At 44.2% G+C, this 22,460-nt stretch overlaps 2 protein-coding genes across 3 annotated transcripts; one reads left to right on the top strand and one right to left on the bottom strand.

Moving 5' to 3' along the window:
* Positions 1–5,030: 5,030 nt before the first annotated feature.
* Positions 5,031–6,395, bottom strand: LOC134863507 (zinc finger MYM-type protein 6-like). Its single transcript, XM_063882063.1, has 2 exons — positions 5,184–6,395; positions 5,031–5,045 (listed from the first exon to the last, which is right to left on the bottom strand). The coding sequence occupies exon 1, from the start codon at positions 6,360–6,362 to the stop codon at positions 5,187–5,189; it is 1,176 nt and encodes a 391-aa protein (XP_063738133.1). The 5' UTR covers positions 6,363–6,395; the 3' UTR covers positions 5,031–5,045; positions 5,184–5,186.
* A 7,373-nt stretch (positions 6,396–13,768) lies between these two features.
* LOC134862537 (histone-binding protein RBBP7) lies at positions 13,769–22,351 on the top strand. 2 transcript variants are annotated; one of them, XM_063880520.1, is made up of 12 exons: positions 13,769–13,952; positions 14,631–14,775; positions 15,749–15,894; positions 16,948–17,121; positions 17,233–17,348; positions 18,228–18,388; positions 18,476–18,602; positions 18,683–18,760; positions 19,392–19,468; positions 19,821–19,878; positions 20,087–20,197; positions 21,551–22,351. In XM_063880520.1, the coding sequence occupies exons 1-12, from the start codon at positions 13,937–13,939 to the stop codon at positions 21,620–21,622; spliced, it is 1,281 nt and encodes a 426-aa protein (XP_063736590.1). In that variant the 5' UTR covers positions 13,769–13,936; the 3' UTR covers positions 21,623–22,351. The 2 variants fall into 2 exon arrangements, with proteins under 2 accessions (XP_063736590.1, XP_063736589.1); XM_063880519.1 differs by having other exon boundaries at positions 16,945–17,121.
* The last annotated feature ends 109 nt before the right edge of the window (positions 22,352–22,460 follow it).

Genomic DNA, 22,460 nt, shown 5'->3' with positions numbered 1-22,460 from the left:
ACCAAGTAACTTTATTCATTTGGGGTTATGGTTATCTTGCTATTATTGATAGCATCAATGACTGTTGAATGGATAATGAGTGTAATGATTGAGCACGCACACCGCAGCAATGGCCCCGTCGCTAGATGGCGACATACACAAATCGCTCACCGAATCGGTGTATAGCGTCTTGCTTCTTCAAAAGTTTTCTTCTTCTGATGTTTCACGCGTGAACAAACGTTACAGCCAATCTGATTGGCTGTAACAACTGTACTTTCTTAAAGTGACAGGATATCTATTTTAACTTAGAAGCTTACAGGATGAATTAACATGAATGAATCATTACTTTTAATCCTATTTATCAAACTAAATCATGGGCTTTTTATTTAAAATGATGAAATTATGTTTGATAATTATTCTTATTTATTAACCAGTTAATAACCAGTGTCTATTTTCAAGTGTCTATTTTCACCTGGGTTACATAAGACTTCCTCATGAACAACGTAAACATAATGTCCTTTACGGATCCAGTCTCTGAACAGGTTTAACAACTCTACCAGACCTTGTTTGAGACAATCCACTAACGGTCCCCCTCGGACCAGGAGAGCTACATCCAGAGCTCACCTGAGTATCTGATGCATTTGGTTCTGTCGAGTGTTCGACTGGGGACCTCATATCAGGCAGTGCTTGGAGATGGCGACGGTTTCGCCTGTACAGGGCTCCTTGATCTGTAACGATGACATATGATCTCTCAGTTGTACTCTCCCCAGCCACTTCTGCAGGTGTGGACCAAGTCTTCTGATTGTCTAGCCCAGTGAGAACAGGGCCTCCTGGCTGCAGTGGTGAGAGCGGTTTCACACCATGTCGCTTGTTGTAGTGGAAAGCTTGCTTACTCTTAACATTATCCTAAGCTCTGACGTGCTGTCGGTTCGGCAATTTTGGTTGCAGGACTTTAGTCAGAGTAGGTAAAGTTGTTCGGATTTTCCTGCCCATTAATAGTTCCGCCGGACTGACACCAGTGCTGCTGTGCGGTGAGGATCTGTAGACCATAAGAGCCAGTAGTGGATATTTTTGTCTCAGCATTCTTTTGGCTGTTTGCACTGCACGTTCAGCATGTCCATTGCCTTGTGGGTTGTGGGGGCTAGAGGTCACATGCTTAAAGTCCATCTCACGGGCAAAGCATTTGAAAGCATCACTGCTGAACTGTGGCCCGTTCTCACTGACAATCTCTTCTGGTATTCCGTACCGGGCAAAAGTAGCTTTCAGCTTTAAGGTCACCTGAGCACTTGTAGTGGTTGGCATGTGGAGTATCTCCAGGTATCTGGAATAGTAGTCTGCTATGACAAGAAAGTCCTCCTTTTCATCTTCACAGAGATCTATGCCTATTTTTCTCCATGGCCTGCCTGGGAGGGGTGTTGATAGGAGAGGTTCTCTGTTCTGTGCTCTCCTATGCTCCCGACAGTACATGCAGTTCTGCACTTTGTGTGTGATTTGTGACGCTATGCCAGGCCACCACACTGAAGTGTTGGCTCTCATTCTGCATTTGTTAAGTCCTTGATGACCATCATGTATTCGCTCTAACATTTCTGATCTCATTGACCCTGGTATAACTATCCTTCTCCCTCTAAGTACCAACCCATCATGCACAGACAGTTCATTTCTCACAGGAAAATACTCTGTTGCACAGCTCTGTGTGTGTGCTATGTGTTCAGGCCACCCATTCTTAATGTACCTGATTTCAGTTGGAGTTGCTCATCAGCGACTGTCTCTGCTCGGATGCTCATCCATCTTCGTCTGTGACGCCAGGATGCTGCTCATCACAGCAGCAACGTAACACTCAACATCTGTGTGGCTGTCTTTGCTGTGCGCCGTCCCCTGTTGTAGGCTCCTGGACAGCATGTCAGCCACAACCAGCGTTTTTCCCGGTGCGTATTCAGCCTCAAAGTTGAACCTCATCAGCCGCATGGGGAATCTTTGGCAGCGTACAGGTGTGTTGTCCAGGTCTCAAGTGTTCATCAGTGGAATGAGGGGTTTGTGGTCTGTAATCAGTTTAAATGCAGGCAGTCCATACAGGTATTTCTCAAATCTCTCACATGCCCACACAGATGCAAGGCACTCTTTTTCTATTTGAGCGTACCTTTTTTCAGCATCACTGAGTCGTCTTGAACAGAATGCCACAGGTCTCCAGTCTTCACCATGGAGCTGTAACAGGACCCCACCAACTCTATAGCTGCTAGCATCAGCTGAGACTACTGTGCTCCTATTAGCATCATAATACATCAAGGCAGGTGACGTTGTGAGATGCTCTTTGATTTTGTCGAAGGCCGCGTGCTGCATCAGACCCCAAATCCAGACAGATGTGGATCTTAGCAGTTCATACAGTGGTTGACCCACTGTGGCGAGGTCAGGAATATATTTCCCCAAGTAGTTTATCATGCCAAGGGCTCTCCTTAGCTCTTGGATATTTCCAGGCGATGAGAGCTTATTGATTGCTGACACTTTCTCCGGATCCGGTCGTACCCCATCTTTGTTGATCACTTGGCCCAAGAAATGTAACTCAGTCTTTCTCAGCATGCATTTCTCTGTGTTCAACTTCAGGCCTGCTGATAGACGCTCCAGTACTTTCTGCAGGCGCTCATTGTGTTCACTCATGTCCCTTCCAAAGACAATGATGTCATCCATACAGACTGCAGCTCCCTGCAGCCCTTCGAGAGTCTCTACCATTTTCCTTTGAAAAATGTCTGGGGCGCTGGTGATCCCAAATGGGAGACGTTTAAAGCAGTACCTTCCATAAGGCGTTAGGAAGGTAGTTAGCCTCTGGCTGTCCTTGTCCAGAGGGATTTGCCAGAATCCTGAAGCTGGGTCTAGAGATGAGAAAACTGTGGACCCACTCAACTGGGCTATCATCTCTTCAGATGTAGGCAGAATGAACCTCTCTCTTTTGACAGCTTTATTTAGTCTCTTTTTTGTCGACACAGATGCGTGCCTTTCCATTCTTTTTCGGGACTGGCACCATCGGTGCACACCAATTCAGTTGGCTCTGTCACAGACTCAATGATGTCGTTGGCCTCCATTCGGTCCAGCTCCCCCTTCACCGCATTTAACAGGGGTGTGGGAAATCGGCGCGCTGTGGCTACTGCATAGAGCTGAACACTGTCTTGCAGTGCAATTTTCACAGGCTGTGTTTTTAGTAGGCCAAACTCCTGTTCGCTGGTACTGATTTCATACACTCGCTTTATTAGCCCCATTGCTAAAGATGTTGGCCGGCTGAGCAGGTTATTCACAGTATCACCACGAATAACTTGAGCCTAAACGTGTATGTTTTGCCCTTGTATACCGTCTGTGTGATGAACTGCCCCAAACAGAGCAACCCACCCCCCGGACCACTCAGTACTTTCTTTGCCTTGTGTAGGACTCTCTTTGGCTCAATTGTTTCATACACAGTCTCACTCATAACACTGCAGTCAGCTCCAGAGTCGATTTTAAACTTTACAGGTTTGTTTTCAATATCCAGTGTGACTGTCCACTCATCATCATCATCGGATGTGCTGTTAACTGAGCCAAGGTAATAATTGTTATTATGATCATCCTCCTCAGTCACTTCACTCACCAGCTTACTTCTGCATGCTCTTTCCCAGTGACCCTTTTTTCCACATTTGTTGCATGTAGACTGCCGGGCACTTATCATGCTGAGTGTGTGGTGTTTTGCCGCACCATCCGCATTTTCTGCGGTCACTGTCTTTGTGTTTATATTTGGCCTGGCGCAACCTCCACTCCTTAGCCTGCGCGCCGCCTTGTTTCTGCGCAACTTCCTGAACGACACAAGCTCGCTCCCTGCTGGTAAACTTGTGCTTTTACCTCCTCGGACTGCCGCACCTCTTGTACCGTGATCTCCAGAGTGAGTTTCGGGATGAGCTGTAGCTTCTGTGACATTTCTTTGTCCGAAATGCCTACCACGATCCTGTCTCTGATGTGTTCCTCTCGTTTTGCACTAAAGTCACAGTGTTCAGACAGTTCGTACAGAGCGCGGATAACTGTCTCTGCGCGCTCGCCCACATGCTGCACTCTCTGGTTGAAACAGGCACGTTCGTGGATAACGTTACGTTTCGGGATAAAATAGGCATCAAACTTCGTCATAACTAAATCAAACTGGTCTTCGCCTTCCCCCTCATCAAAGGTGAACTCATTATGTTCTCCACTTCCTTCCCGAGTGCATACACCAGCATGCTCACTTGAACCGGACAGTCCTCCTTGTCCAGTTTAGTAGCCGTCGTTTTTTCCAGTCAGGCCATTCCGCCGGCTTCTCAAAACACAAACTCTCCGGTGGTTGAAACTTTGCCATTCTCAACTGCTTCTGACACCATGTAATAAACGTATTAGTTTATTGTTAAATAATGAGAGTTCGTTGTTGTTGTTGTTGTTGCTTTTATTAACAGGGGTGCTCTCTTAACACATGTCCCAGTCATAACATAGACTCACGTAAAACGCCCCCGCCTCCTGTACGACCCCAACTGTCACAAAGCATCTATTAACTAATGCATGTCGCAATACACCTGAAAACCTGAGGTCTGCTTATGCCTTGCACAGACTAAACGACTGTCAAAGTCGTCAGGTCGCTTGCCGGTTCACACTACACCAGGGGTTTTCAACTGGTTTTGTCCCAGGGACCACCATTCGGACTAGAAAGCAATCCGCGGCCCACTGATGTGCCTGCGCGTGCGCGTGTGTATTTGGTGTTACATGCATAGCTCAATGCATGAAACATGAAAGAGAGGCCACGCAGATTTTATAATAATAAAAGTAGATTTATTAAATTAAATTAAATTAAAGATTATTTTAAAGAAAGAATAAAGAATAATAAAGTGTTGTGCAATTCAGTATTGGGAAAAGTAACTAAAAATGTCATGCAAAGTCAGTCTAGGTGTGTGACAAAACAACAACGGAGAACAAAAATCCAACAACACCGGAGAACCAAAATCCAACAAATGAAGACCAAGGCAGCCTCAACTGCTGGCTGGTCAGGGCTTTTATAACCCAGCCAGGACAGACCTGTCACCAATCACCTGCTGTAGAGACAGAGAGATTGAGAAAAGCAGAGAGAGATTGAGAAAAGCAGGGAGAGAGAACAGGCTTACCATTAACACAGGGCGGGGCCTAAACCCGCCAGGGTCGTAACAGTGAAAACATGGGAGAATTAGGCCTACCTGTCAGTGTGATATCTGGGTGTGGTGAAGTCCACACAGCCTGTCTATTCGTGGCGAAATGGTAGACAGAGACAGTCTCATGTCATTCTCTGGATCAAGCCTAGCCCTGTACTTATTCTTTAAGTACGCCAGTGTAGAAAAACCACTCTCACACAGGTATGTGGTTGGAAAGGGCAAAAGACACCTCATTGCTTTTGCAGCAAGCTGTGGAAATTCTGTCTGGCAACTTATCCAGAATTTAACAAGGGGCTGTGTGTCGTACATATGCCTCCTGACAGAGTCTGTGGACATCTCAATCAGCTTATCCTCTTCCACAGCCGTCAGACTTGACCCTACTGATGCATCGTCACTGAATGGGAGCAGGATCCACTTGCTGTCACGGCGCCACTCTTCCGAATCAGTGAAGTACTTTGCGAATTGACGCACAAGCTTCCTCAAATGCTCACATATAGTGTCGTTGATGTCAGTGCTGTCAGGGTATTCCTCAACTGAAGGAAACATCGCCAAGTTATTGCTCTCCACTCGTTCGATCCACTTTGACATTTTTTTCACAAATGCGTCGAGCTTCTCGTAGAGCTGCATGACGTTTGCATCTCTCCCTTGCATGGAGCTGTTCAACTTGTTCAGCTCTGCAAAAACATCTGTGAGGTACGCCAGCTTAGTTAACCAGTAACTATCGTTGAAATTGGAAGCCAGATCAGAATGCTTCTCGCACAAGAACTCGTAGATAGCTCCGCGTAGTTCAAACACACGGGCGAGCACAGCGCCGCGAGACAGCCAACGCACCTCTGAATGATAAAGGAGAGAGCTGTGTTCACTTCCCAAGTCATGGCATAGGGATGAAAACAGGCGTGTATTCAATGCGTTTCGTTTTATGAAGTTGACCGTCTTGACAACGACATCAAACACACCACTGAGCTCAACACTGAGATCTTTGGAGGCGAGAGCCTCTCTATGAATCAGGCAGTGTGTCCAAATTACCCCCGGAGCCACCCTCCTTACATGCGCAAACAGTCCAGTCTTGCTGCCACTCATGGCTCGGGCCCCATCGCTGCATAATGCAACGCACCTCTGCCACGAGATATTGTGCTCCGTGAAAAAATCGTCCAGTGCTTTAAATATTTCTACACCGGTAGTTCGCCCGGGCAGTGGTTTGCAAAAAAGAAATTCCTCGCACATAGTGCCACTGTCCTCGTATCGCACAAATGTTAACAGTTGCGCATCATTAGTAACATCTGCAGGCCCGTTTCTAGGATTTTGGGGGCCCTAGGCAAAGAAGTTGTTGGGGGCCTTTAAAAAAAAAATTTCCGCAATTCTGTGCGTTTTAATCACAAAAGAGGTCAAACATACACTGAAAAGTAGCCTTTATTTTTTTTTTTATTTCCTACTGAAACTGCTGCTTGCGGCCCTTGGCCTCAGCAAATGCAGACACAATCCCCTCCAAGTCCAAAGACCTGCGGACGTCACTCTCAATTGACATGAGTGCCAGTCCAGAGAGCCTCTCTTGGCTCATAGTTGACCTCATGTAATTCTTTATGCGCTTCAGAGATGAAAAGCTCCTCTCTCCGGAGGCAACCGAGACAGGAAGGGTCAGAAGTAGGCGCAGTGCAATGCTTAAATTGCTGTACAGGTCCAACAGCTTCTCACTGTATATGTAGTCCAGCATTTTAAATGGGCACCTGGATACTTCATCTGGAAAGGTGTGGACAGCAGAGTTGATCTCCAATGCCAAGTCGTCTGCATCAATATCATGGAGGGTTTGTTCCACTTTCCTGCATCTCTCATGCAATTTCCCAGTCTTGATTGTGGCCCTCATGATATCAATGCTGAACAGGAAGTCGTACAGGGCATACACCCCCTCCAGTCTGGAAAATCTGTCTTTTAGGCTGGTGATGGCAGTGTCAACCAAAGGCAGGAAGAAGTCCCTTCTGAAGGCCTCTTCTGGGGTCGATTGGGTTTCATCTGTACTCTCGTAAAGGAACTGCCTTTTCTTTTTACGTTGCCTTTTCTCAGGCAATTTCCTCTCAATTTCCAGATCTTCTGCAATCTCCATTGCATCCGTTTGGCTTGATGCGAGTCCATTTTCCCTGAAATCTTCTAGGTACTCTGTCACTCCCTCGGTTTCTTTTTTCAGTGTTTGCATTGAAACATCCGGGCTCTGGAGGAGCTTGCTCATATGGTTAACCTGATACAAAACGTTGTACCAGGTTATTGTGCACAGAAGAAAGGACCATGTTTTAAGCTCACCATGTAAGCTTTTTGCTGAGGACATGGTCTCTGAGTCCCCCTTTTCTGTAGCATATGTCTCCAGTGCTGACAGTCCGTCTAGTATTTCAGGTAGATGGTACCGCACTACCTTCACACTGTCAATTCGGGCCTCCCATCTCGTCCCTGAAAGTGGCTTAAGGGTGAGCTGCTTCACATGCTGCTTCAAAATTGCCCAGCGGTGCACAGAGGAACTGAAAAGGTTGTACAGTCGTTGCAGCATACCAAAAAAAGACATGGACAACACTGAAGACTTGGCAGCATCTGACACAACCAGATTTAGTGTGTGACTGCTGCATGGGATGCATAGCGCCTTGTTGTTCAGCTCTAAAATTCTTGCCTGCACACCCTGTTTGTGGCCCATCATATTGCTGCCATTGTCGTATGACTGCCCACGGCAATCTGAAATGCTGAGGTTGTGCTTCTCCAACTGGTCAAGCAGGATTTCACTGAGCCCTTTACCAGTTGTGTCTTCAACATGTACAAATCCCAAAAAATGCTCAGCAATAGAAACAGGTGTTTCACAGTTGACAATCCTGAGAACAACAGAAAGTTGTTCCTTGTGGCTGATGTCAGGAGTGCAATCCATGATCACGGAGAAGTATTTTGCTTTGTGCACTCTTCTTGCAATCTCCTGTAGGATTTTGTCTCCGACCAGCTGAATGATTTCGTTCTGAATGACTCCACTCAGGTAATGCACCTTTGTCTCTTTGCATTGTATTCGTCTGATGTGTTCATTCATTACCGGATCAAACTGTGCTAGGAGTTCCACTTGAGCCAGAAAATTCCCATTGTGGCGATCATACACGGTACTGGTAGTTCCTCTCAAAGCCTGGTTGCGTTCTGCCAGATGGGAAACTATGGCAATCACTCTCCGAATCACGCCTTTCCAGTGTTCAACTTCAAGTTGCATCAACTCCATCTGTCTTTGATCAATCAGTGTACTGGTTTGCAGTCTCCTCTGAAGGTCGTGCCACTTTTTCACATTGTCACAGTGCACCTTTGTGCACTCGTGTTTTTTTAGGCGATAGGAAAGGTTCTTCCATCCACCGTAGCCACAGGTCGTTAAGGCATTGTCACGCTCACGCTTCCCGAAAACAGTACAAGGGAAACAGAACACTCCATCTGTGTGGATGGAATACACCAGCCACGATCGATGTATATTCTCACCATTTTTCATGGTTCTTTTGTAACTGTCCTTGGTGAATCTTCGAGGAGGATTGTCTAAGTTTTGCGGGAATTCAATGTCCATGATTTGCACAGGTCCTTTTTTGACTATTTCACAGCGCATACTGCTTGTTAGGACACTGGGCCAACATCCTGGGTCATCACTTAATGTGGTGCTTGCAATACCTACAGGTACCCCAGTTCTGGATGGTGGGGTGGTCTCTGCCATGTCAATGTCATCTTCCTCTTTGTCCTCCTCATGAAGTGGAGATGGAGTTGATGGCACTGTTGAAAACATATAGTTGCAAATTAATTTATAGCACAATTGCCATGTGGTAAGTACAGCAACTAGGGAATGGTGATCTACTTGTATAATGCTTTAAAAAGAAAGGGTCATTTTAATACACTTTCATAGCACATGGGTGTTAGGTGATAAGTTGAAATTGTGCGGCTTAATGCACCTTCTGTTGAACCACTGCTGGGAAGTGGTGTGGATGCTTCCACTTGCTCCTCCTCAAGTCGTGATGGAGTTGATGGCACTGCTGAAAAATATGTAATTACAAATTAATTCATGGCACAGTTTCATGTGTGAAGTACGACAACTAAATGCTTAAGGTATGGTGATCTACTTGTGTAACGCTTTATAGCAAATGGTCATTTTAATACACTTTCACAGCACATGCTGCTATAACTTTGGGTCACTATGATAGGTGATAAGTTGAAATTGTGCGGCTTAATGCACCTTCTGTTGAACCACTGCTGGGAAGTGGTGTGGACGCCGCAATGTTGTCTTCCACTTGCTCCTCCTCATAAACATGTGACGAAGACGATGTTGATGGCCCTGGTGCAAAAATAAATAAATACATAAATAATATTCTTTTTATTTATATTGCACATTTTGCATGCATTGATCTCAACAACTCAGTTATTCATTAACATTAGTGAATGTCCCACATATTTGAAATGTCCAGAAGACTCTGTGGGCAAGTGGAATGAATACACACAACTATGACTTGAATTAGAAAAATGTAAAGTCATTTTGATAACATCAAGTGTGTTGATAGAAGGCACTAATAATAGGTAGAAAAGAACGTTACCTTCAGTAGCACCAGAGACAACACTTGGTAGAGCGGGATGAAGAAATTTCAGCAATGCCCCTTGGAGAAAGAATAAGTACTGTATGATTAGCTTGGTTATTTTTCAAATGCTTTTGAAATCCTATCATTTTACAGTCTGATAATTGTGGTGAAATAGATATTAAAAGCATTACACACAGTTCCTACTAGGCGGTTTAGTGGCGGTTTCTATACGACTACAGGTGAAGCACTGCTTCACCAAAAAAAAGTAAAAAAAAAAATAATAATAAAATCTTACAATAATCCCGTTTTCACTGGTTTGAAAACAGAAATACAGTCACTAAGACGAGCTGTTTTCCTGAAATCAATTCTGTGAGTGGCAACAGCGCCATCCCCGCACCCGTGGTGTGTCTGTGTGTGTCTGTGTACTGTCTGTGTCCCATAGAAAAAGCTCAAAGCTATCGGTACAGTTTTTAACGGTGGTCCAGTGGTATTTACAGCTATCATGGAGACCAACAACAACAAACAGCAGAATAGGTTTAGAAAAGGATTAATTGACACTAAAGTGGCTGTTTTCTTCATGTGGCTGATCTGCGCCGGGATGTTAACCGTTAAAATGTAAATAAAGTAAGTAAATCAACCCAATGGTATTCTAGCTAAATTATTGTAAACTCCCATGTTAATCTCCTATTAAATAGCTAGCTACTACAGGAATAACTATTTCACTGGTTGTCTCAAGGCTCTAACGACTGAAAACATATGTGAAGTTTATTTAGGATATTAAGAGGAATTAATCGTTGATCAATTTGGCCAGCTGATAACGTTATGAACTTATAGTGAAGTCAAAGGTAGCAGTTTAAGTTTGGTTAGCATGCTAGCATGCCAAACTACTGGTTCCTAGCTAGTCGTCGTTACAACCTCGCTACTCTAGCAAAATATGGTATACCCTGCCTGGCACAATTTTCATGTTGATTGTGTATATTCTACTTACCGGTGTCTTGTTTTCTTTTCTGCTCCTCTTCCCTTTTCTTCTTCTTTTTTTGATTGCCGGAGAGATAATTTCGCTTCATTTTAATTTTTCACTTTTCACTTGCACTTGACGCTGTCGCGCTAATGCATGGGAAAGGGGGGCCCCCTCGAGCTGGGGTATTTCGACTACAATGTGTCGTTGCGCTTTTCGGACATCGCATGCTCTAGGGAGGCGCTGTTGCTGCCCTCGCAGTCGCAGCAGAGCCCTTCATATACAGATGACTGCTTATTATTATGAAGCTATTTAAAATCGTCATTGCTGTTGAATACATGACCTGTCTTATTGGTATGCATGTTGTTTGATTCATGTTGCATTTGTATCAGACTTTTCTTTGAATTTTGAAAAAAAAAAAAAAAAAAAAAATCTTAACCTGTCGTCTTTGGGGGGCCTCCTCCTACTCGGGGGCCCTAGGCAATTGCCTACCATGCCTACCTGAACGCGACGGGCCTGAACATCTGTCGTCTCGTCGATTTGAAGGGAAAACAGAACTGTCTGAAGTTTTGCCATCAGCTGGTCTTTGACATCATTTGCCATTTCCCCAATTCGTCTTCCGATTGTGTTGTCTGACAACGGAATAGTTTTTAATTTGTTGGCACATTCTTCGCTTACCATAGCTCTGCACATATCTATGGCTGCTGGCAATATAAGCTGCTCTGCAATGGTATGGGGCTTCTTACTTTTTGCAACCCTGAGAGCGACCAGATACGATGCTTTCAGTGCGTTTTCATTTATTTTTGCACTCTTCCTCATGGTAGCCTGCTGTCCTTTGAAATCACGCAACATCTGTTGCATGTACTCAACGGGTTTGGCCTTCAAGTGGACGTGATGCGTCTCCATATGCCGCGTAAGTTTCGACGGCTTCATAGCTTCATTACAGAGAATTGTTGAACATACGAAACACAGTGGTACCTCCTCTCCTGCTCTGTCTGTCGTCACTGTGAATCCATATTTAACATATTCCTCATTGTATTTTCTTTTTCGTCTTTTTTGCGAAGTTGACGCTTCGGAAGCCTGTCCTTGCCCTATCGTGGCGGCCTGTCCCTCTGTCGTGGCAGCCTGACCCTCTGTCATGGCAGCCTGTCCCTCTGGCACTTTCCTCACTACAAAACGATCCATTGGTGCTAGATATATAGCTAGACTAGTACATATGTAACAAATGTTTGCTGTACTACAACCTATCTTAAAATACTCTCGTCGGCTATGCTTATAAATGTGTGTCAACTTTGCTCGCAAGACTGTACGTAATGAATAATAAGTGAGGTTAGCGACGCAACTCATTACCATTAGCGAATCACAGGCTACCATAGACTGGATAGGCGCAAGGCTACATTCTGTCAGCTTGAATTTCCTTTATATTATTTTAAACATATTTTTCACGATATGTAACGGTATTCTGGAAATGTGTTGAAATATCAAAGCGAATTTATATTAAAAAAAAACAATGGTGAACTGATCAACATAGGCTCTTGTCACGGACCACATGCAATGCCGCCGCGGACCACCAGGGGTCCGCGGACCACCGGTTGAAAACCCCTGCAATACTGAATTGCACAACACTTTATTATTCTTTATTCTTTCTTTAAAATAATCTTTAATTTAATTTAATAAATCTACTTTTATTATTATAAAATCTGCGTGGCCTCTCTTTCATGTTTCATGCATTGAGCTATGCATGTAACACCAAATACACACGCGCACGCGCAGGCACATCAGTGGGCCGCGGATTGCTTTCTAGTCCGAATGGTGGTCCCTGGGACAAAACCAGTTGAAAACCCCTGGTATAGGACAACGCTTCTTGTTCTTTTTAGAAAGTTGTGCAGCTCCTCCCCGGGGCTTTTCCTAGCCCCGTGTCTTGCGCTCTCATTGGCTGTAAGCTCGTCGTCGCACCCATTATCAGGCACAACCCTTTTCACACTACCGGATTTGTACACTCGCTGACAGGTCCGGATATTTAGCTTGCTAGATATCTATTCGGGCGTTTTCAATAGTCGCGTATATTCGCGCGTTTTTATAGAAAACGGGTAAATAGTGGCACCGTTGGCTTTACATAGTTATCTGTCGGGTCTTGGGTAGGCATCGGGGAGTGAAAAGCATTATTATATAAAATAAAATAGGTAGTGTATAATAAATATAAAATCAGAAAGTATTTATCAAACGTGACGCAAACAGGCAGCTATGTTTGGACTGTTTACTTTACTTTCCCAGTTTGACGCCATGCACAGTAACCTGGTTTCATTTATGCAGCCTCATTGCTGTGATTTTTGAGAGTAACTTACGTGGATTTTATAATACGGCATAGTTAATGAAATAAAAGTGATCCATTTCCCAGCTAGCGCTGTCGCTGCGCAGTATTTTGTAACGTTACGCCCAAACAGCGACGTCTGTTAAATGTTATCGATTCAAAAAGGAGAGTTTTTAATATTTGGTTTCAAGCTTTCGTCTTTACAAACTAAACTAGTCAAAGGGGAAATTGCTCACAAGGGAAACTGATCCACCTTCAGATGCAGCTGCCATCCCTTTCCTCCCTGTAGATCCGCCCCTGCAACAGTGATACTCATACATCAATTGATTACTCTCAATTTGCACCCTGCGCATTCACCATTCCTGAACTTTGAGAGTCGGGTGTCTGTAGAAAGATTTGTTGACTGTGGTATCGACACATGTTTTTAAGATGCATTCACAAAACATTACAGATGTGTAGTTGAGGTCAAAACAAAGGTTTATGAATAGGGATGAAGTCTGAGCAAGGTGGGCGAAGGGGTCCATTTGCCCTCCCAAGTCATGCCCTTGGTCCAATTTGGAGTTCAGATTGCTGTTAAATTCTTGTGATCCTTTAGCAAAATGGTCTGTAGTTGTTTATGTTTGCCTTTAGTCGTATGGTAACTTTTATGTGTATGGTCAAAAGTATATTTTGCCAAGGTAGCAAAACATTGTGCTATGTAGAGTATTTTTTTTTAGAGGAGGCAGGAACCTGTCTGCGCAACCCCTTCTCCCCCATGCGCAGTCCGCGCGCAGCATTGGTGGTCGTTGGAACGCGCATATTGACGCATGCGTAATAGTTGGAGAGATATTCGGCGCTGAAAAGGAAGGAGCCTACTTTTGTAGTGGTGTTCAACCAAAGCCGTATTAGCTAGGGGAACAGGAGTGTTCACTAAAACAGCGTCTACCTAGTTACTTTGCTTTCGAGCATCGTGACAAAGTGCAGAGTGTGGAACATGGCGGATAAAGAGGGTAGGTTTACTAGAACTATATATAAAAAGTGTAAAGCGGTGGCCCGTTTTCCTCGTGCACCGCTTTGTGTTAGCGGCACGGCCGTTTAACTCGGCTATGGATGCTAGCATAATATGCTAGCTTAGTGAAACCCTCTCAGCAGGAGTGTCGATGCTTTAAAACGGTCTGTATGCTGTTTTCGGTTGTGTGTTTTTAAAATAATGTCATGTCAGTAATATGCTCTGTAAGTTCAGTCCAATGGCCCGGACAGGAATGAATTCTGCTGAAAGTGTGCATGTTGTGACGCTGCCTCAGCCCCCCCCCCCCGACACACAATGTGACGTCAGCGTGTGCTAGCGTAGTGTAAAAGTAATGAATCCAGGGGAAATTGTTAATAATACAGAGTAACGATACCAGATATGGCATTTCACGTTGTTATCACTCGTTTGTCACATTTCAGCGTTAACAGTTCAGTAAGATATCGGGAATAGTTTTAAATAGTCTCTGATGTAACCACAGCTGTATCCCCTGAGCATCTCCCGGACTCAACCTGTCGTTTCTCCGTCAGCACCAAAATGATTACACTATGTAACCCTTACCTGTGTGTGCTTAATACACTAGATATACGTCAATCTCCTGATTAGAAACACACAGTAGTTGCCTCTGTTTGCTGACTCTTATACCATGTTGTTCTATTAGTGTATGACGATGCCGTGGAAGAAAGGGTCATCAATGAAGAGTACAAGATCTGGAAGAAAAACACACCTTTCCTGTACGACCTGGTGATGACCCATGCTCTGGAGTGGCCTAGTCTTACCGTCCAGTGGCTCCCAGATGTCACCAGGTATTTACATTGTCCCAATCATGCTGATCCTGAAAAGTGGTTTGAGCACCAACAGCAGTCATGTGCCCCGGCCCGCTGTCCTAGCTGAGCGGCTCTGTGCAACTGCATGACATGGAGCTCTTAAGGGGTCTCCTTTTCATCAGTCAGGAGTCAACATCTGGTCAGGAGTGGGACAGACACAACCCAGTGCTCATTGTCAACCAATACATGTTTTTATTAAAATTGCAATATGGACTGGTGCAATATCCAAACTGAAGTAAGCAATATTAAGTAAAGCCAAATTATGTAAACATATCCAAATGAAGTTCAGTATTCTGGTGCTGCAGGAGAGTTCCGTAACTCTTCTTAAAACGCTATAATACAGATTTTAATTTAAAAAAGCTTGTTTTCCACAGATCCCCATCATTCTTCACACCTTCCTTCATGATCATTTTTGATATTTTGTTATTTCTAATATTTGTGGGTTCACTGTCCAGACAAACAAGTCTTGATAGTTTGATACCGAACATTGGCAAGAGAGTAGGATTTTTACATTTAATTTAGTTAGCTCCTTAGTTATTACGCTGACTTCATAGATTTTATGGATGCTAATATGTGGTTGTCCCTAGGGACCATTTTTTATTTATTTTATTCACAAGAGGAATAGAATACAACACACATGACCAACACATTTCATTCACAAAACCTTTCAGACAGCTACAAAATCCAAATAGACTTTCCTAACAGTTATTTGGTTTGCAAGGATGACACTAACTTTCTTTTGCCTTGGAATTCTTTACTCTATGAAACTGTATGTGTTACTGTTTGCCTTGTAATATCAGCACTCTTAACAGTCCTGGATTGTCTGGCAGAGCTTTAAAGTGTCGCATTATGAATGGTTTACAAATGAAAAGCCTCTACTGTTGAACTGAAAGGGAAGCTATCTTTGTTACAAAGTATAGATCTAAAACCTCTTCTGTTTTGCTCTCTGCAGGCCCGAGGGGAAGGACTACGCCGTCCACAGGCTGGTTCTGGGAACCCACACATCAGATGAGCAGAACCACCTTGTGATTGCCAGTGTGCAGGTACCAAACGACGACGCCCAGTTTGATGCCTCGCACTACGACAGCGAAAAAGGAGGTAGTTACGCCCTGCAGGAGAATGCTTTTCACAGCACATCTGAATAGTTGCTTGTTAAACTAATAAGCATTTGTTAGGTCAGGAGTGTAGGTGTACATTTTTAATAGTGATATTAGTATTCACATTCATTGATTCACCCACACACCGTGTTAGGCCTCACATGCGTTTCCCACAGCTTGTCATGTGAGTTTTATATACGGTGTGTTGGTCAGAAACTGGTTCAACACTGTTTAGCTCCGATTCTTTATAAAGTGAGGAAAGTAATTAATGGGTCATGTTTCTTTCAATGGATTGTGCTGACACTGTTATTCTGTCTTCCAGCAGGTATGTTGATGGGTGCCCTTCTATGGGGGGGTGGGCTGCAGGCTCACTGCTCTGTTGGTGGATGTGTTAGTATTTTAGTATGGCTTCCGAATAATCTTAAGGTACAGTTTACCTTTCCTTACACACAAAACTGGCCTAGCATATATTTCAAAATAAAGGGGTAAGGTCTTAGTTTTGTACTTGTTTGGAGGTTTTTCCTTTGTACTTTTAAGTCTAGTCCTGCTTTGAAATTGTCCTTGAGCACAACAGTCCTAAGCTTTGCTCAGAAATCAGCTCTGATAATAATGGCACAGTTACACATATCGGCTTTGTTAATCTGGAAATACAGATTTTGGCAAGCCTATAAGTCTGCTGGCCTCAGTGGCACTTAAATACAACACTTACTCTACCAACATGATATCAAATACAGAATGCGTTTTGCTGGAATTTTTTGGCCAAAAAACACAACTAATAATTGTTTGTTTGTTTGTTGTGGCCAAGTGCATCATACACATGCAAAAGGTTTACATTTTTTAGATAGTGGCCTGTTTATCTTTTGTTCTGTAGACTCTAAGTATATCAAACACTCAATATTGACAAGCATGTGGCTTAAAGAAACCGTAACTATTACAAATGATCCTTTTGCATATTGTTGGCTAATGGACTGTTTCCCAGCAGATTTCTCTTTTGAGTGTGTGGTGTCATGAACACGCTTCGGGTGTACTAAAGTCTTCTTGGATCTCTTACCAGAATTTGGTGGCTTTGGTTCTGTAAGTGGGAAAATTGAGATTGAAATCAAGATCAACCATGAGGGAGAGGTAAACAGAGCGCGCTACATGCCCCAGAATCACTGCATCATTGCCACCAAGACCCCCACCTCTGATGTGCTGGTGTTCGACTACAATAAGCACCCAGCTAAGCCAGGTGAGACCCCCGATGTTCTGGTATACTGATGACTGAATGCACGAGAATGCACATTACTCCAGGGGATCACACACCCTGAAGGTGAACACAGTGTTGCTTTGTGTGTTTCAGATCCCAGTGGGGAGTGCAGTCCTGACTTAAGGCTAAAAGGTCACCAGAAAGAAGGGTATGGCCTTTCCTGGAACCCAAACCTCAGCGGCAACCTACTCAGTGCCTCTGATGACCATGTGAGTGTACAACTGAAAGCTGACAGGCCCGTTTACCCCTCATTTACTGGTTCTTTACTGCAGAGAACAAGATGTGCCAGATGGAAGAGTGGCAACAAGATCTGCCATTTGGATATTGCACTGGTCCATGTCATGACTTCAATTAAACTCTGATTCATTGTGCAGCCCTATTACGCAAAAACACAATGGAAGCACTCCACTAAAGTCAAAGTACTTCAATACTACACTAATATACTGTACTCAAGTAAATAGACAGCCGTCTTCATCAAAATGTTTGAATCTGTATTGACTTGGGTACTCAAAGTGAACGAGTCTGTATCTAGTATGAAACCAGACTTCTTTGATTATGTTACTAAATTAAATCCTAAAACTAAATACGAAACTGAAATAGCTGCATTATTGACCAACAGCTCCACTTCTTCATCTTCTGGAGAGAGAGAAGTCTGCTCTACAGTGACTCACTATGGCCTCTAGAAGAACAAATGGGGTCACAAGACAGGATGTAGTGATTTCTGTAATAGAAACATGGAAATCTTTCATGCATCATCAAATATGTAGACCATGTTTGTTCATTTATTTAAATGTCGTTGATTTACCAACACTTGCCACATTGTTCATATGGCACCTCGTTAAAAGGAAGATAAAAAGAGTGTTACTAATAGTGAACCAGTGCTGTTAAAGCAGAGGCCTGTACGACCAAGCAGGATTTTGGGTTACCGAGGTAGCTTCAGGTTAACTCTTATGCTGAACACCTAACCTGCTCCGGAGCAGAGTAAGTTGTGATGATGGATGTCGGTATGAACCGTTATCCCTGTTTAAACTGATCGTGGTAACACGGTCAGAAGAACTGACGGTGCTCCCCGTCTTGTTTCTCTGCAGACTATCTGCCTCTGGGACATAGGGGCGGGCCCGAAGGAAGGGAAGATCGTGGACGCCAAGACCATCTTCACCGGTCACACAGCAGTGGTGGAGGATGTCTCCTGGCACCTGCTGCATGAATCCCTGTTTGGCTCTGTGGCTGACGACCAGAAACTCATGATGTAAGTGTGCATACTGAGTCTGGTTCTGTTCCAAGTTTGGTTTCATAGTTTTGTCCTGCTGCCTCTGACTCTTTAACCCTGCCCCAGATGGGACACTCGGTCCAGCACCACGTCCAAAGCCAGCCACGCAGTGGATGCTCACACTGCTGAGGTCAACTGTCTGAGCTTCAACCCCTACAGCGAGTTCATCCTGGCTACTGGCTCTGCTGATAAGGTAGAGAAGGAATCAATGGACTAAAATAAGCTGATTAAATGTGACTGAATATTTAATGCTACGCTTGTTTTGTATTTCAGACTGTTGCACTGTGGGATCTGAGGAACCTCAAACTGAAGCTGCACTCCTTTGAGTCCCACAAAGATGAAATCTTCCAGGTAAGAACTTCTTCTATTTTACTCCAACACTGCTGTATAAATGTGGCTGTAATAATACTGCATAAGATTTGTATAGCGCTTTTCCAAATGCTCAAAGATGCTTAACATTAAATCCGAGCAGAAACAATAATAATAATAAACAAAAATACAACTCGGTAAAGTTATAACAAGCTATCAATTAAACAGTCCGACTCTAAATGTGCGTAGTCACAACAGAGCAACGTGTAGTTGAAGTCAGGGGTTGAAAACGGATTCAAGCTTGACCTGTAGATAACGATGTCAAAGCAATACTGCCAGAGGTGAGCGTGCAGACTACGGCTGCTGCTCCTTGTTCTAACCAGGCCGTTGTGCTGAGAGGAAGTCTAAAACAATGATATAATGTTCCTCATTTTGTTGACACAAGCACGCTGTACATTTACCGTAAGGCTTAATCTTTTTATACCGGAACAGAGCCGTTTGATAGACAGATCGGTGCTCCTGACTTTCAAACATTAATCAATCCGTTTGTGTGAATGTATTCATTTATGTTACAATAGTTTTAAATGGGTTTGTGAGTATTTACAAAGCGTCCATGCATGTACACCACCATCGCACTGAGCTGCAATGACTGAGTGTGTCCCTCCCACCTCAGGTACAATGGTCTCCTCACAATGAGACCATCCTGGCCTCCAGTGGCACCGACCGACGCCTCAACGTCTGGGACCTCAGGTAAAGACATACTCATAATCCATTTCTTTAAAAGGATGTGCAAGTGTTGCAGCTGAATGTTGAATAACCGCTCTTCTCTCTGGCAGAGCAAACTGTTGAGCAGTGATGCTTCAGTTTGTCCTGACTGATTATATGACCACGAGTAGGGCATTTAACGCCTCAAAGTAAACTAGTCAGTGCTCTCAAGTGTGTAATGGACACTCAACAATAAAGTGGGCATTTTTGTATTACATTTAGCAGTATCAGTATTTGTTTTAAAAATGATTAGCAACGCTGAGATTCTACAGAGCACACTTTACATGGAGTACATGCTGTGTCGAATCCACCTTTTGCTCACTGTTCTTTTATCTAGTAAAATCGGAGAGGAGCAGTCGGCAGAAGATGCTGAGGACGGCCCCCCCGAGCTGCTGGTGAGTGCTGCTATGAAAATAACTGACTGTGATAGTATTAAAGTCACCCTCTGCCATGATGAGGTCCTCTGCTGTCAGTAGCTGTAACATCTCACTGCAGGGTGTGAGGTGGTGATGGATGTTCACATGATCCCAGAGAGCTGGAAACCTCTCACACACCCGTCCGCCTGTTTACCTCTGGCTCTAATTTCCTCCTTTTCTCCATCAGTTCATCCACGGGGGCCACACAGCCAAGATCTCTGACTTCACCTGGAACCCCAATGAACCCTGGGTGATCTGCTCCGTGTCCGAGGACAACATCATGCAAGTCTGGCAGATGGTGAGTACAGCCGCCGTTCACACTTAAGCTTCCTGATGAGATATTTTAGGAAAACCCCAAGTAATCTGCGAGTGCGAGCTTTTCTGTGCCACCATGACGCGCAGGGTGGTATTCTGAAATGCTGCACGAGCTGTGTGCTCGAGTCTTCCTGTCTCCTGTGTCGGTTAAACTCCACTGACAGTCTGACTTCAGGCAGCTATGTTAACAATAGGTGCCGGAGTCCCTCTGTCAGGCTGGACAAATAAACTCGCTTCCGCTCGTAGAAATGGCAGAGTGTGGTGTGCAGTGAATGTTTCAGAGTTACTTTTTCACCTTAGCTTTAGCCTTCGTTCTCTATATTACACACCATCACATGTCAATAGTGATATATTTAAAATCCTATGTTGAGGCTATAAACAGGAGGTGGGAGGAGTACTCAGGTCTTGTACTTGAGTAAAAGTAGAAGTACCAGAGTGTAGGAATACTCTGTCACAGTAAAAGTCCTGCATTCTAAATGTTCCTCCAGTAAAAGTAGAAAGTACTCTCATCTAAATGTACTTAAAGTAGCGACAGTAATCATTTGTCACATTTTCCTACCTGATGAGTACATGATCGTCTCAGAGACACCCTTTTTCCAGCAGTGGCTCAGTGAGAAGGGGCTTGGACTGGGAATCATAGGGTCGCCGGTTCAAGTCCCCTTGACTTGAAATATGGAAGGTGGACTGCTACTTGGAGAGGTCCCAGTTCACCTCCTGGGCCCTGCTGTGGTGCCCTTGAGCAAGGCACCGAACACCTCCAATCCCCCCTCCCCATTGCTCCCCAGGCGCTGCACAATAGCTGCCCACTGGTCCTAGTACTAGGATGGGTTAAATGCAGAGGACCAATTTCACTGTGTGCATGTATGTGACAAATAAAGAGGGTTTCATCCTCCGATTCATCTTCTTCTTCTTCTTCTTCTTCTTTTGAAGAAACACGAAAGAGAAGGAATGAGTCTTAAAGCCCAATAGTGAGTCAGCAGATTACCACTGGCTCCCTCATCTTGAAGTCAAACGTTCTTTGAACATTTTTAGTAAGATATTTGGAACACAAGAGATTTCCAGTTTCTTTCTGACATAAAATATGTCAGAAAGAAACTGTTGTCGTCAAGTCTCCAATTATCAAGGCCGAGTCACTCAAATCCCCACTACTCAAGTCAGTCACCTAGGAAGAGGTGGAATTGTTGTAGTGGGGGCCCTATTGATGCTACCATCCCTGCACCACTCTGATATCTGCGGGCTGTAATTGAACAGGGCGGCAGGTGTGTGTGCTTTGTCTCTCTACTGTCTGTACATTAATGTGTGTGTGTGTGTGTCGTCCCTCGCTTCCCCTCTCCAGGCCGAGAACATCTACAATGATGAGGAGCCAGACAACACCCCTGCTTCAGAGCTGGAGGCTCAGGGATCATAACCCAGCTTGGCATTGGTCTCCCTCCATCAAGTCCCACCCCCCCACCTTCCATTCCCTGAGCTCCACACCCAGCCCGTCGTTTCCCTCTCTGACTTCGTGTGCTCCCTCCATTCTAAATGAACAGTGTATAGAGTTTGAGACAGCCTGGACTCCACCTTCACCTGGCTCTGCAGCACTGAGCAGCAGGATGACTCCAGATGTTCTGCCTGTGTTCGGGGAGCAGAGACCCCCGTTGCTAAGATCGGGTCATCTCATTGGGCTCGTGCAAAAACAACATGTGTGTCATTTAACATTTTGACTTCTGAGTGGCCAGATTCCTTGAAGACACAGATGTTCTGAACCTGGAGAGTAGAAAACAGAGTGAAATGCTTGGGAAAACCGGATCCACATCTGTCCAGAGTGAAACCGCTCAAAGCTAACCACGATCATGTACAGGGGAGCTTCCTTTTTCAAACTTATTTTCCCACTTAGAGCTGTTATTCCTCTTCCATAATCTTATTAAGTGACTGTTCATGGCTGTTCTCTGAAGCATCATTCCCTGCTGTGATCTTCTCCTCACAAGGTACATCAGCTCTTCAGTCTGGTAGAGTGAAGGCTGTGGGACTAAATTAGTGCACTTGAGGGAGACGGACATCTTTTTCCTCTTTTTGTCGTTACATAATGTGAAATTGCCGTTTTGTTTCCTGCACCACAAATTGCAATAAAACTTTTATAACTTTTCAAAGAGAAGATTTTCATTTGTGAATTTTGAAATTCTTCAAACAACCTTTACGATGGTGGTACATGAACATGAAACCTCCCATCTGCTTAACTCCTCCAGGAAATATTTAGTAAGGAA

Source organism: Eleginops maclovinus, chromosome 4, assembly GCF_036324505.1.
Source record: "Eleginops maclovinus isolate JMC-PN-2008 ecotype Puerto Natales chromosome 4, JC_Emac_rtc_rv5, whole genome shotgun sequence".
NCBI lineage: Eukaryota > Metazoa > Chordata > Actinopteri > Perciformes > Eleginopidae > Eleginops > Eleginops maclovinus.
Note: the sequence above shows the minus strand (reverse complement) of the source record. Positions and strands in the feature narration are given on the sequence as shown.

What these genes read in the sequence shown, in the direction of transcription:
- LOC134863507 (XM_063882063.1), bottom strand. Translation starts at nt 6,362, where the DNA reads ATGTGCGAGGAATTTCTTTTTTGCAAACCACTGCCCGGGCGAACTACC.
- LOC134862537 (XM_063880519.1), top strand. An exon ending in TGGCTCCCAGATGTCACCAG is followed by an intron (nt 14,776 to 15,748) that starts GTATTTACATTG and finishes TGCTCTCTGCAG; the next exon opens with GCCCGAGGGGAAGGACTACG. An exon ending in GACGACCAGAAACTCATGAT is followed by an intron (nt 18,389 to 18,475) that starts GTAAGTGTGCAT and finishes ACCCTGCCCCAG; the next exon opens with ATGGGACACTCGGTCCAGCA.